At 55.3% G+C, this 15,332-nt stretch overlaps 1 protein-coding gene across 1 annotated transcript; it reads right to left on the bottom strand.

The window, feature by feature from the left end:
- Positions 1–760: 760 nt before the first annotated feature.
- LOC138062738 (olfactory receptor 14J1-like) lies at positions 761–2,059 on the bottom strand (the record flags this gene model as incomplete). The annotated part of the gene is made up of 2 exons (XM_068921744.1): positions 761–772; positions 1,598–2,059. Coding segments are annotated over 2 exons (474 nt in total), but the record flags the coding sequence as incomplete, so codon positions are not given.
- Between the last annotated feature and the right edge of the window lie 13,273 nt (positions 2,060–15,332).

The raw sequence follows: 15,332 nt of genomic DNA, 5'->3' as shown, positions 1-15,332 counted from the left end.
ACCACTGACACTGCTGGCACAGATGTGTGCTTGTGGCTGGTGCTCAGAGTGACCCCCAGGGTGTTGCCCATGGCAGGAGATGTTTTTGGGTGTACACTAGCTCCAGCTTGTGGTGTTTCACTGGAGGTGCAGGAATCACTCTCCCTTCCCCTTCGCTGCCCCTCCTGGGTCCCCACTGCCTCTCTGGGGACTGCAGAGCCCTCGTTTCCCCAAGCATACCTGGATCTAGTGCTTTGCCTTCTGGTTACTCCACCATGGACCCTCCCTCACTTTGGGAGGCTCCACTCACTGCCCACCCCAGGCACACGCTGTGCCTGGACATCTCCTGAGCTCTCCTGGCGATCTCCTGGAGATTCCCCTCCACAACAGTGGGCATCTCTCATCAGCACTGTCACCTGTGGGAACAGCCCTGGGATGGTAGTTCAGAGACCATTCACTATCTCTGCTAAACACCAAGAGATGAGCCCTGAATCCAGTCCTCAGTGCCCAACAGATCACCCAGGGCCTCTGAGCTCATCCCCAGGATCCCACAAAGGTCACAAGCAGAGCATCAGGCCCTTTCATGGTGCAATCCCGTGGGCATATTTTTGACTCCATCTTCTGAAGAAAGGCCAGACTTCAGGCACGGCACAAGGGAGATGCCTTTTATTATAGGAAATTGATTCTGGGAGTCAGGTCTGGCACAAGGGTGCCCATTGCTTGATCCTGCCTGTAGTCACAGGACACCTGAACATCAAAATACAACCCTACCACTCCCAGGTTACGAGAACTCCTGGACCATAAACACACATCAGAGCACGGTAGGTCAGTGTGGAAATGAGACGAAGCAGTTGTGAAAAGAGAAGGATCTGCTGCTGTGGGTGGCCACATCTGCAGGAAAGCTGCAGCCCCCAAGGGAAGGCTGCAGCCAGCAAATGCCTGCTGTGGTGGTGTGGGGACGGTCCTGTGCAGCAGAGGGTCCATCCCCACAAGCTTCGTCCAGAATCTCCTCCCCTCCACTCCTACTCTGCTTTGAGTGTTGGAGCTCTGTAGAGGGAAGGGATCAGCCCATGGTGACAGCCAGCTGCCACCCTTGCAGAGTGTGAGATGACACCCTGACTGTGGCCATTGGAGCTGAGCTCTCCTAGTGGACACAGGACCCACGGTTTCACCCTGCCTGCACCTGTCTGAGCCTGACTCTGTGCCCCTGAGCTCCCTGTGGTGTCAGTGCCAAAAGAGACCCTGCAAAGGGAAACTCCCCTCACTGCACTGGGGGCATCTGAGGGAGCTCAGACTTGAAGGCTCCGAGGTTCCCCCATCTCTGCTGAAGAACAGGAAAGCCTGGCTTCCTGCTTCAACATGGTCTCTGGATCAGATTCAAATTCCTGAGGAGTGGTGATATGTACTGGATACATGTATTTTTTTTCACATGGGCATAATAGAGACAAGTAAGAAAGAAAGAAAGAAATGTAAAACATACAGCCCTGATGTCAGGTATTCTGGTGAGTGAATGCACATGGGACAGTTACTGGTGCTGACACTGTACCCATTGAAAGAGTTTCCTCAGGGCCTCCTTGAGCTCCTTGTTCCTCATGCTGTAGAGGAGGGGGTTCACTGCTGGAGGCACCACCGAGTACACAACAGCCACCACCAGATCCAGAGCTGGGGAGGACATGGAGGGGGGCTTCAGGTAGGCAAACACTGCCGTACTGATGAAGAGGGAGACCACGGCCAGGTGAGGGAGGCACATGGAGAAGGCTTTGTGCCTTCCCTGCTCAGAGGGCATCCTCAGCACAGCTCTGAAGATCTGCACATAGGACAGCACAATGAAAATGAAACACCCCCAGCCTAATCCAACAGAAACCACCAGAAGCCCCACTTCGCTGAGGTAGGAGTGTGAGCAGGAGAGCTTGAGGACATGAGGAATCTCACAGAAGAACTGGTCCACGACATTGTCTTGGCAGAGAGGGATGGAAAATGTGTTAGCAGTGTGCAGGAGAGCACTGACAAAACCACTGGCCCAGGCGGCTGCTGCCATCTTGACACAAGCTCTGGTGTCCATGAGGGTCCCATAGTGCAGGGGTCTGCAGAGGGCAATGTAGCGGTCATAGGCCATGATTGTGAGAAGAGAATACTCGGCTGAAATGAAAACAGCAAAAATTAAGACCTGGGCAGCACATCCTGAGTAGGAAATGGTCCTGGTGTCCCTCAGGGAATTGGCCATGGATTTGGGGACAGTGGTGGAGATGGAGGCCATGTCGAGGAGGGCGAGGTGGAGGAGGAAGAAGTACATGGGGGTGTGGAGGCGGTGGTGGCAGGCTACGGCTGTGATGATGAGGCCGTTGGCCAGGAGGGCAGCCAGGTAGGTGCCCAGGAAGAGCGAGAAGTGCAAGAGCTGCAGCTCTCGCGTGTCTGCAAATGCCAGGAGGAAGAACTCACTGAGGGAGGTATCATTGGCCATTTTAATCCCTCTGGGTATGGGGCGACTGTCCAAGAAAGAAGAGACATGGAGAAGTTAGACTTTGCAAGCAAACCACCTCCCAGAATGTCCCGCTTGGCATGCAACCCCCTACTTTGCCTCTCTCTTTATGGAGACGATCTCTGTGCTCTCTGCCTTGCTTCTACGCCACTTTGCAGTGGCTGAGTGTGCTGCTGTGAGGAGCTGGGACCTCGGCCGATCGGCTCCACAGCAATCAATCCTGCTGTACAGTAGTGGGACTGTGGGCACAGGAGCGCCTAGCTCTGAAATTCACAGTTTCTCTCAGGTGAAACCCATCCTCATGCAGAAGGGCTTTTTTCAGCATCTAACTCCAAATTCTAAAGACAGAGGGTTGAGGAAAGGAGTTTTTAGGATTTTAGAGTTTATTTTCTTTGGTGTGTCCTTGTCACCCCTGGGCAGTGTTCCTCAAAGGTAGAAATCCTTGGCATTTCTACTCAGTCCTAGGAGGATCGGATTCATTGTCCCCTGGTACCGAGTGAGGACAGCTAGTCTGTGTATTAGCCTCATTCCCATCTGTCTCGCAGTCTCACATCTTTCACCTGGAGAATGATCATACTCATATGTTTCCCTAACAAGAAACCAGCCCATGCTGAAGAGCAGAGGAGTGCACTTTCAAAGGGCAGATCTCCAAACTCCTCCCCCTTTCCCTGGGCACCTCAGGGAGCTCTCCACACTCCCCTTCTGGCCAAGGACACTGAGGACTCTCTTCAGATGCCCACCTACAGCCTCCCACCACCATCTCCATACCCTGCACCTCTTCATTTGTCTCTCCAATAGCACAGAGATGCTGTGAGGCAGCGGTGACCACCTGGAGGGCAGCTCAGAGCTTGGCAGGACACCACAGGGAAACTGTCGCATGTCCTAAAGACGGGCTCTCCTTCAGGGAGAGCCAGCTCATTGCCCAACCCCACAGGCTGCGTTTCCTTTAGGTGCACAGGTGAGAAGAGGGCTGGGGCAACCTCACAGCCCTGCAGATCCCCCTGTCGCACTACTGGCAGGGCAGGTGTCTGAAGTGCAGCTGAACACCCAGTAACCCCAGACAACCTGAGAGAAGAGGAGGAGCAGCATGGAGAGGAGGGGAAACCAGGAGCAACACCATGATCCTGCTGATGAGGGAGGCAAGGAGAGAGACAGATGGGCACTCACAAAAGCCTTCACCTTGCCCACCTGGTCATGCTGCCTCACAGAGGACAACACTGCAAGACAGGTGCTCTCAGCCCCTTTGTTGGGCCGCACAAAATGAACCCGTGGCAGGAGAGATGCCCCTCTCCTCTGCTGGAGGTCTGGCTGCAGAGGAGGCAGCTTGTGCCCTGTTCCCCTTGGCTGTCAGGGCTGAGGCTCTGCTGGGTGGGAGAGGAGATCGGGGAGGCTTGCTCAGAAGAAGACGCTTGTGTTGGAGGGCCTGACCATGACTTGCCCAAAATCCATCCCCCCATGATGATTCTGCTAGCAGTTCCTTCTCATTCCCTGCCCATCTCTGCTGCCTGCAGCTATCCTGCTGGGAGCTTTCTCAGCCCCTACATCTTTTCCCTCTCAGTGCTCATAGTCCCCATCCCACCCTCTGTGGGCTCAGTTCTGCCCTACAGAAATCTTCCAGGTCTGGGACATGGGCAGGGGAATCTCTGTGCTTGCAGGTGCTAAGGAGCAGGTCACATAAAGCCTGAGGAAGCCCATAAAGGTGATGCTGGTGCTGCTGTAGGTTGAGATGCGGTTGAAGAGTGTTTGCTGAGCTTTCTCACAGACCTCCTGATCTCTGAGGGTGAAGGTTTGTGAGTCCCAGGTCCTTCCAAACCAGAAAATTTTCTTTTGTTTTCCCTGCCCAAATCAGGAAACAGAAAGCCCTGGAAGGAAAGCTCCTTCCATTTCAAGCAGCCTGGTTTTTCACCTTCCTCTGCAGGGCAGGGACACTGCTCTGAATCACAGCCCTGGGCAGACCTGTGTGCACACTCCAACTTCACAGCCCTGCAGCCGTCCCTGGAGAAGTAGCAGCATGCCCCGTCCCTGTGACGGCATGTCAGGGAATCTCTGCTCTAAAGCATCTCCTCCTCCATTACACTGCAGAAGCTGGGAGAGAGATCTTTAAAAAATTTATCATGGGGTGAGCTGGGTTCAGAAGACCCCTCCAGAAACTGCAGTAGTGTTGTCCTTCAGCCAGAGACTTACCGTGTCAAGGGCTGGGAAGATGTCTCCCACAGTGAACTGTCAGCTGTCCTCCCACTCCACACTGCCTTTCACTTCTCTCTGCCTTCTCTCAGCTCCCGTCAGCAGCAGCAGGCAGTGCCCACAGCCCTGCTGCTCTTGGCAGAGGAGCTGCTCCTGCACACAGCGGGACACATGGGCACTGCTGCCACATTGCCATAACCTCCTTCCGTCTCAGGAGCCTGGCCCCACTCAGCAACAGTGGCCCAATTAAAGGCAGAAGTTCTCTGTCCCTCGGGCTCCCTCCTCCTGGGAAATGTTCCCTGAAGTAGACCAAAATAATCACCAGTGGTCCCTCTCTGAACACTGAAGGAAGACTGATTCCAGCATTACAATCTATCTCATCAGAGAATGGTCACCTGCCAGAGGTGGAAACGTCACACTCTGGAAGCCCCTCTTTATTCCTCTTACCTAGGCAGGACTCCTAGAGAGGGGCAAGAAGGGAGTTCATTCTCCCATGGTTCAGGATTTCATTCAGATGAGTCCATCTGGGCATCTCATGCCAGTTTAGTAGCCCTGCGGACTGGAGTGGGATTCAGATCCCTCCACTGAACTCCACAAACAGACAGGAGGTGGGATTCCCCTTGACCAACCTGAAGTGTGCCCAGCAGAGATGTCTGCATGGGAGCTCCTTGTCTAAGCTCCCATTGTAATCCCTGGAGGTGGAGATTGGGAGTCAGTTGCTCACACACAAACACCTGGGGACATTGGAGGAGACAGAGGTGGTCCAAAGGAGGACAGAGGAGACATGTGCCAGTGTCTGCTTGCTCTGATGGAGCCACTCTGAGACCCGCATCCATCAGGTGGGGGCCAGCTGGGGAATTTCTTTGGCCATCTGAAATGACCCCAGATGCCCAATACTGCTAGACACCCACTCACGAGGAAGCTGAGACATATCCAGATCCCAGTGTAACCAACAGCTCATGTCATTCAGTGCAGACACTTGATTTCATGACATAGAAATAGCCTTGCGGGGCCATGTTGGATGCCTCGGGTGTGCAGCACAACTGCATGCTTCTAGCACATACACCATGGCACCTCCAGGGAAACCATGGACCCTTTTCAGTGCTTGCTGGACAAGGGCCCCAGGGCATCTCACGTTTCCTACCTGTGTCCAGACAATGGAATCCCACCACGACCCTTAGGCCAAATCCATCCTGTCTGCATTCAAGCGTGCTGCATAAATGGGAGGCACATCACATTGAGGTCTCCACTGTAGTGTCTGCACTCTCCAACCCTAGTGATATCCTCAGGGTGGCTGCATCGCAGGCTGCCCAGGCCCAGGGACTTCTTTAGTGGCACCTTCTCCTTCCTGGAGATCGCTTCACCTCTGTCACAGGCCCCCAAGGTGCTGCAGAATCAGCTCAGGCAGCAAATCCCTCTCCTGCCATTCCTGCACTGCCCAGCTCTGTTTCTCCCTGGCCTTGGACACTGCAGGGTTTGCACTCTGTCTCTGGGAACCTCCTTCCACCATCACATTGGCCACCTCCTATCCATGACAGCATGTCACCCCTTGCAGTCAAAGCCTTTGCCTACAGAAGCTCCTTGGGAACATGTTTCCCTGTGACAAATCTTCTGTCCGTGCCACAGCTGAGGTGCTGAACTCCACATATATGCAGACATATGCAGCCTGGGGCACAGCCAGGAGCAAACAGAGATGCCCAAGCTGTCACAGCACTGCCACATGCTTGGAATAACTGAGATGGGGTGGGGTCACTCGCATGACTGAGCACAGCCAACAGAGGCAGCGAACAGACGCAGCAGTTTGCGCAGCAGTGTCTGGGCTCTGCCTGGGCCTTTTGTGGGCCTTGTTGGAAGTTGTGGAGACTTTCTGGGGACCCCCGAGGAACTAGATGGTGCTTGCTGCTAGCAGGAAGGCAGAGCTAGGCAAGGACTCCTGCAGGGGGCCTTGACTCAACTTCTCCTGGGAAGTTCTAGCTAGGTGGGGCTGCTGCTAACGAACTCTCTGGGCTGCCCTGGTCAGAGGGAGTTGGGGCTTTTGTTTCAGGTGGCTCCTGATTGGGTGGGTCAAGCCCCCTTGTGAGTCACTGCTGGGCAGAGGCCTATATAAGAGCCAGGCCTAGAGCACAGCTCCCAGGGTGCAGCCAACAGAGGCAGTGAACAGATGCAGCAGTTTGTGCAGAAGGGCGCCAGAAGGCAAAGAAGGCGCCTCTCCATTTTGCACAGTGGTGTGTCCTTCCCCGGGGCATGGTCATGACACACCGCAGAGCACGTTCCCCAGTGGCTGCTGGAGGTGCTGCATCAGCTGTGTCTGAGGCTTCAACCCAGACAGACCCTCGGACAGCAGATGCAGCTCCGCAGGTGTCAGGCTGCAGGGAGTGCCTGGGGCCTCTCCGTGGGGCCTGGGCTGACAGTCAGCTCTCCTGTGTGAGGTGTGCTGTGGTTAACCAGTTGCGTCACCAGATAAAGGAGTTACGGGAGGAGGTTAGTAGGCTGCGTAGCATCCGAGAGGATGAGCGGGAGATTGACAGGGCATTCTCGGAGACTGTTCAGCTCCGGGAGTCCCCTGCCCCCACTGCAGCGGAGTTGTCAGAGGGCTCAGCACCGTGTGTAAAGGTGCATCATAACACTGTTGAAGAGGGCTGGAAGCTGGTGACCTCTCGTAGAAGGAGAAAGGCTCTTGCTCCTCCTCAAGACTTACCCTTGAAGAACAAGTTTAGCGCCCTCCAAGCTGAGGAGAGGCTGGGCATGGCTCCAAGGGAGGCAACTGGCCTGGCAGACCCTGTGCTGTGCAGGAACCCCCAGAAGAAACGGCGAGTGATTGTTGTGGGTGACTCCCTGCTGCAGGGGACAGAGGCACCTATCTGCCAGCCTGACCTCTTGTCCAGAGAGGTTTGCTGCCTGCCAGGGGCTCGAATAAGAGATGTCCTGGAAAGACTGCCAAGGCTTGTCCATGCATCGGACTACTACCCTCTGCTGATCTTCCATGTGGGTGCTAACAACACGAAAGGCAAACTGGAAACCATCAAAAGGGACTTCAGAGCTCTGGGAATGGTGGTGAAGGGTCTGGGAGCCCAGGTTGTTTTCTCCTCAATCTTGCCTGTGAGGGGAAAGGACAGGAGGAGGAGTAGACGAGTTTTCCAAGTTAACAGCTGGCTGCGCCGCTGGTGTTGGCAGCAGGGCTTTGGTTTCTATGACCATGGGACCCTGTCTGAAGATCAACAGCTGATGGGGAGCGATGGGATCCACCTTACCAAGCGGGGCACGCACGTCTTTGCCAACAGATTGGCCAGCCTGGTACGGAGGGCTTTAAACTAGGCAAGATGGGGGAAGGGGAGTGGTATAGTGGCAGGAGAGTCAGTAAAACACCGCTCAAGTCAGGATGCCTCCAGCAGGTACATATAGCCAGGGGAGACAGCATGCAACATGGCTATGGAGGATCCTCTTGCACCTCTCCTGGGAAGCCTGCATGCTTGACTGGCTCTCTGGAATGCCTGTATACCAATGCACGCAGCATGGGGAATAAGCAGGAAGAGTTAGAGATCTGTGTGCAGGCCCATGATCTCATTGCAGTGACAGAGACATGGTGGGATAGTTCACAGGACTGGGATGCTGTCATGGATGGCTATGTGCTTTTTAGGCAAGACAGGCCAGGAAGGCGAGGTGGTGGAGTTGCTCTTTATGTGAGGGAGCAGCTAGAATGTGTGGAGCTCTGCCTCGGGGTGGATGAAGAGCAAGTGGAGAGCCTATGGGTAAGGATTAAAGGGCAGGGTAACATGGGTGACACTGTTGTGGGGGTTTACTACAGGCCACATGGCCAGGACGAAGTCATCGATGGGGCCTTCTACCGACAGCTGGCAGTAGCCTCACAATCACAGGCCCTGGTTCTCATGGGAGACTTCAACCACCCTGACATCTGTTGGCAAGACAGCACAGCTAGGCACTAACAGTCGAGGAGGTTCCTGCAGAGGATTGATGATAATTTCTTGACTCAGGTGGTGGAGACGCCACCGAGGAGAGGTGCAATGCTAGACCTTGTACTAATGAACAGAGAGGGTCTAGTTGGAGGGGTGAAGGTTGGGGGCAGCCTTGGCTGCAGTGACCATGAGATGGTGGAGTTGAGGATCCTGCGAGGAGGGAGCAGGGCAATGAGTAGGATTGCAACGCTGGACTTGAGGAGAGCTGACTTTGGCCTCTTGAGGGACCTACTTAGGGGAATCTCATGGGGTAGGGCCCTAGAAGGAAGAGGGGTCCAAGAAAGCTGGTTAATATTCAAGCGTCACTTCCTCCAGGCTCAAGACCAGTGCATCCCTCTGAGGAAGAAGTCGAGCCAAGCGGGCAGGAGACCTGCATGGATGAGCAAGGAACTCCTGGCCAAACTCCAACAGAAGAAGGAAGTACACAGAATGTGGAAAAGGGGACAGGCCACTTGGGAGGAATACAGGGACGTTGTCAGAGTGTGCAGGGATGCGACAAGGAAGGCTAAGGCCCAGTTGGAATGAAATCTGGCAAGGGATGTCAAGGACAACAAGAAGGGCTTCTTCCAACACATCAAGAGCAAAGGGAAGACTAGGGAAAACGTGGGCCCGCTGCTGAAAGGGGCGGGTGCCCTGGTGACAAAGGATACAGAGAAGGCAGAGTTATTGAATGCTGCCTTTGCTTCTGTCTTCACTGCTAAGGCCAGTCCTGAGGAATTCCAGACCTTGGAGACAAGAGAGGAAGGCTGGAGAAAGGAAGACTCTCCCTTGGTGGAGGAGGATCAGGTTAGAGATCTTTTGTCCAAACTGGACATCCATAAATCCATGGGCCCTGATGGGATGCACCCATGAGTGTTGAGGGAGCTGGCGGATGTTATCGCTAGGCCACTCTCCATCATCTTGGAAAGGTCCTGGAGATCAGGAGAGGTGCCTGAGGACTGGAAGAAAGCCAATGTCACGCCAGTCTTCAAAAAGGGCAAGAAGGAGGAGCCAGGAAACTACAGGCCTGTCAGCCTCACCTCCATCCCTGGAAAGGTGATGGAACAGCTCGTCCTGAAGGTCCTCACTAAGCATCTGGAGGACAAGAAGGTGATCAGGAGTAGTCAGCATGGATTCACCAAAGGGAAATCATGCTTGACCAATCTGATAGCCTTCTATGACGGAATGACCGGCTGGGTAGATGAGGGTGGAGCAGTGGATGTTGTCTTTCTGGACTTGAGCAAGGCTTTGGACACTGTCTCCCATCCCCTCCTCGTAGGTAAGCTCAGGAAGTGTGGGCTAGATGAGTGGACAGTGAGGTGGCTTGGAACTGGCTGGATGGCCGAGCTCCGAGGGTTGTGGTCAGTGGTGTGGAGTCAGGTTGGAGGTGTGTAGCTAGCGGTGTCCCCCAGGGGTCAGTCCTGGGTCCAGTCTTGTTCAATATATTCATCAATGACCTGGAGGAAGGGACAGAGTGCACCCTCAGCAAGTTTGCTGATGATCGCAAACTGCGAGGAGAGGCTAACACACCAGAAGACTGTGCTGCCATTCAGAGGGACCTGGACAGGCTGGAGAGTTGGGTGGAGAGGAACCTCCTGAAGTTCCACAAAGGCAAGTGCAGGGTCCTGCACCTAGGCAGGAATAATGCCCTGCACCAGTACAGGCTGGGGGTTGACCTGCTGGAAAGTAGCTCTGCCGAGAAGGACCTGGTAGTCTTGGAGGACAAGTAAAGCATGAGCCAGCAATGTGCCCTTTTGGCCAATGGTATCCTGGGGTGCATAAGCAAAGGTGTTGCCAGCAGGTGGAGGGAGGTGATCCTGCCCCTCTCCTCAGCTCTTGTGAGGCCTCACCTGGAGTACTGTGTCCAGTTCTGAGCTCCCCAGGACAAGAGAGACATGGCACTCCTGGAGAGAGTCCAGCGGAGGGCTACCAAGATGATTAGAGGGCTGGAGCACCTCTCCTATGAAGAAAGACTGCAAGAGCTGGGCCTGTTCAGCCTGGAGAAGAGAAGATTGAGAGGATCTCATCAACGTGTACAAGTATCTGAAGGGGGAGTGTCGAGAGGATGAGGCCAGCCTCTTCTCCGTGGTGCCCAGCAACAGGACAAGAGGCAATGGGCAGAAACTGAACCACAGGAAGTTCTCCATCTGAACCTGAGAAAACACTTCTTGACTGTGAGGGTGACAGAGCATTGGAACAGGTTGCCCAGAGAGGTAGTGGAGTCTCCTTCGCTGGAGATATTCAAAACCCGTCTGGATGTGATCCTGGGCAATATGCTCTAGAGGACCTTGCTTGAGCAGGGAGGTTGGACTAGATGATCTCCAGAGGTCCCTTCCAACCTAAACGATTCTGTGATTTTTGTGACACTCTCCCATCACGGCATTAGCAGGGAGCAGTCCGAAAAACAAGAGTGGTCACAATGCAAAGGCTCTAGGACTCTCCCCACCTCCCTCCAAAAAAAGGAGTGGCAACTCTCCAAGCGCTCAGGGAGAAAACGCCAAGGGGAAAGGGCTTCCAGCGCTCAGCGTGCACAATGCCTGCCCACAAGCCGGCAGGCTGCTTGCAGGACGGCTGTGCTCACCACCACTCCCTTGGCTCCAGAGACTCGCAGCAATGCCCCTAGAGCTCAGTGGGGCTCCTCACTCCCACCCAAACCTCAGGCCAACACCACCACCTTCCCCGCGTCAGCACCTCACAACACCACACCTCGCACACTCCTGCCTGCCCATGGGGGCTCTCTCGTTGCCCTGCTGCAGCACACAAAGCTCACACCGCAGCAGGACGGTGCAGGACCTTGCCGAGACGGCAGCTGGAAGGAAAAGAGACCTGGGCTGCGCATGCCTTGCAGGCCACCCTTGCCTTGCCTTCCCTCCTCCAAGGGACGCCTTGTCCAGGGAGATGTGGCACAGGAAGGCATCAGCCCCCCTCGAGAGTCCTCTCCCAAGAACACACCTGCCCCTCTCCCAAGAACACCTCTCCACAAGGCCTTCACTCCTCCAAACACCTACAGCACGCTAACGCCCAGCTGGGAAACGAGCACCTCCCCCGGCCTCCTGCTCCTTCAGCCAACACTGCTGCAAGACCAAAGCTCTCCCCACAAAAAGCAACCGAGAGGAAAGGAGGGAAAAGCATGCCTCGTACAGCTCTCAGAGCAAGGAGAAGCGCTCCCTGCACTTTCGGGTGGGTCGTGGCTGCAGAGCCTGGCAAGAGCGGAGGAAACTCCAGGCGTGAAGCTGAGCGGGCAGAAGGCAGCCGGCTGCCAGCGTGCCTGGCTCATGGGGCCACCAGGGCAGCCGGGGCCCCAGCAGACAAGGCACCTGCTCACCTCGCAGTGCTCCCCACCTCCCCAGCCTCATGGCACTCCCCACGCACACCACTGCTCTCTCCACACGTCTCCTCCCGCACCCAGAACCAACACCCTGGGGCCACTGCCTCTCCCAACCACAGCCCACCCCCAACTGGCACACACCTCACCCCCACCCCTCCCCTCACACAGTGTGGACAGCCAGCACGCCCCTCTGCAGCAGGCACACACAGGCCACACCACCACACAGGGCAGCAGCCAGGAGACCCTCCACCATGGACCCAAATCACACCCAGGACAACTGAATCACCTGCCGTTACCCCAGTTAGTTTCCAAAACTTACTGATAACTCCTTCAGGAACGTGACCAGATGGTGACCAAGGATGTGAAAAATCTAAGATGGGGCACGGGAGAGGTCACTTCAGTGCCCCTGCACCAACAGGTCTCTGCAGAGGGCAGACCTGTGTGGGAAGCTGGGGGTTTGGGGGTATTTTTGGGGCTTGACACTTGTTAAAGATGGGATCAAAGTCATGTGAGGTAAAACAGCACAAAGGGTGGCCATGGGCTGCGATGCTTTGGTGAGCCTGGTGAGACAGGTTTCTCCCGTGGGTCACTCTTCTTGTAAAAGGAGGATGTAGGACAGGAAGGGACAGGATGCAGCCTTCCTCCTTCAGGCACCAAAGCAGGCTCTTTGTTTTGAAAAGGCCTCAGCAAGGTTTCTCAGTCTGCGGTGCTAGAGAGAGAGAGATGAGATGCCAGAAAAGAGCAAATAGGCCCCTAACACGCATCATCCAGATCAGAGGGCTTTACATGGGACCCTGGTGCTTCCCATATTCCATAACCATGGGCAAGGCCGGGGAGCAAATTTGGGGCAGTGTTCTCATTTCCCATGAATGTTGCCCAGGCTGAGCCTGGGGAAAGCCTTTTCCCACCTCTGGAGCTCAGCTGGTCCTTGGGCTTTTCAGCATCACCTCAGGGCAGTGCTTCTCCCCTGGCTACAGTCCCTGGAACCCTGCATCCCCCCCCAGCACCCTGGGTTTCCCGGGGTGCTGTACAGCACCTAGTGCCCTGGATCTCCCACAGTTTTGCTCCTGGGCTTCTCAGGACGTGCCCACACACTGCAGGCCTGCTGTCCAGGCTCCGGTGCAGAGCCTGGAAGGCAGTGCAATGCCTCAGGACCTGCACCTTGGCTCATTCAGAAGTGTGTGAGGTGACCAGCTCCCAGCTGTGCAGCTGCTGGAGTTTGAGAACGTCCGCACAACCACCCTTCCTTGTCTCGGAATAGTCTCAGGGTGACTCTTGCAGAAGGGAGGCTCCATCCCCCTTGAAGTCTGTCAGAGAGGTGGCTTTCCAAGTCATTGCAAAAGGAAGCCAGACCACAGAGAACAGAGGCAGCAAACAGAGGGAGCAGTTTGTGCAGCAGTGTGTGGGCTCTGCTTAGAACTTCTGAGGACCTTGTTGGAAGTTGGGGGGGAGGGGTGCTTTTTGGGCACCCCGAGGAACTCGAGGGTGATTGCTGCTGAACAGGAAAGGAGAGCTAGGCAAGGACAACTACAGGAGGCCTTAACTTCTCCTGGGAGCAGCTCTAGCTAGGTGGAGCTGCCGCCAATGAGCTCTGTTGGTTGCCCCTGAGGAGAGGGAGTTGGGGCCTTTGCTCCTTGATGAGGGTGGGTCAAGCACCCTGTGAGTCAGTGCTAGGCAGAGGCCTGTAGAAGAGCCAGGCCTGGAGTGCAGCTCCTGGAGTGTAGTGAAGAGAGGCAGCAGTCTGCACAGCAGGGGGCAAGAAGGCACCTTTGTTTCCAATCCTAGTAGTGTATGCTTGCTCAGATATGGTCATGTCATGCTGGAGAGGACATTCCCCAGTAGCTGCTGGAGTCGCTGCCTCAGCTGTGTCAGAAGCTTGGACGCAGAGAGACCCTCTGCCAGCAGATGCAGCTCTGCAGGGGTGAGGGTGCAGGGGGTGCTTGGGGCCTCTTGGTGAGGCCTGGGCTGGCAGTCAGCTCTCCTGCAGCAGGTGTGCTGTTGTGGACGAGTTGTGTCATCAGGGGAAGTTCCACCTGAATCTGAGGGAAACCTTCTTGCCTGGGAGAGTGACAGAGCCCTGGAAGAGGTTGCCCAGAGAGGCTGTGGAGTCTCCTTGCCTGGAGAGATTCAAAACCCACCTGGACACGATGCTGTGCAATGTGCCCTTCCCACACAGGGACTCCTCCTCCTCCTCATCTTCCCTGGTGGTGTTTCCTGAAGACCTTGTACTCTGCCATTGAAGGACTGCAGTCATGCGAGTGACCCCACCCCATCTCAGTTATTCCAAGCATGTGGCAGTGCTGTGACAGCTGGGGCATTTCCGTTTGCTCCTGGCTGCGCCCCAGGCTGCATATGTCTGCATATATGTGGAGTTCAGCACCTCAGCTGTGGCGTGGACAGAAGATTTGTCACAGAGAAACACGTTCCCAAGGACCTTCTGTAGGCAAAGGCTTTGACTGCAAGGGGTGACATGCTGGCACGGATAGGAGGTGGCCAATGTGATGGTGGAAGGAGGTTCCCACAGACAGAGGAAACCCTGCAGTGTCCAAGGCCAGGGAGAAACAGAGCTAGGCTGTGCAGGAATGGCAGGAGAGGGATTAGCTGCCTGAGCTGCCTCTGGTGCACCTTGGGGCCCTGTGACAGAGGTGAAGCGATCTCCAGGAAGGAGAAGGTGCCACTAAAGAAGTCCCTGGGCCTGGGCAGCCTGCGATGCAGCCACCCAGAGGACATCACTAGCCCAGTGGCTGTTCATATCATGTGGAAGGGTGAGAAGAGGTTCAGGGGCAGGAGAGCCAGAAGGGTTGGAGAGTGCAGACACTAGAGGGGAGACCTCGAGGTGATTTGCCTCCCATTTATGCAGCACATGTGGATGTAGACAGGATGGATGTGGCCTAAGGGTTGTGGTGGGATTCAGTTGTGTGGGCACAGGTAGGAAACATGAGATGCCCTGGGGTACTTGTGCAGCAAGCACTGAAAAGGGGCCATGGTTTCCCTAGAGGTGCCATGGTGTATGTGCTAGAAGCATGCAGTTGTGCTGCACACCCCAGGCATCCGACATGGTCCTTGCAGCCTATTTCTAGGTCATGAAATCAAGTGTCTGCACTGAATGACATGAGCTGTTGGTAACACTGGGATCTGGATATGTCTCATCTTCCTCGTGAGTGGGTGCCTAGCAGTATTAAGCATCTGGGGTCATTTCAGATGGCCAAGGAAATTCCACAGCTGGCCCCCACCTCATGCTCCAGAAGGATGCGGGTCTCAGAGTGGCTCCATCAGAGCAAGCAGACACTGGCACATGCCTTGGACCACCTCTGTCTCTTCCAATGTCCCCAGGTGTTGGTGTGTGAGCAACTGATTCCCACTCTCCATCTCCAGGGATTACAACAGGAGCTTAGACAAGGAGCTCCCA

The sequence above is a fragment of the Struthio camelus genome, chromosome 29 (genome assembly GCF_040807025.1).
Source record: "Struthio camelus isolate bStrCam1 chromosome 29, bStrCam1.hap1, whole genome shotgun sequence".
In the NCBI taxonomy this organism is placed as follows: Eukaryota; Metazoa; Chordata; class Aves; order Struthioniformes; family Struthionidae; genus Struthio; species Struthio camelus.
This window is presented reverse-complemented; position numbering and strand designations above follow the sequence as displayed.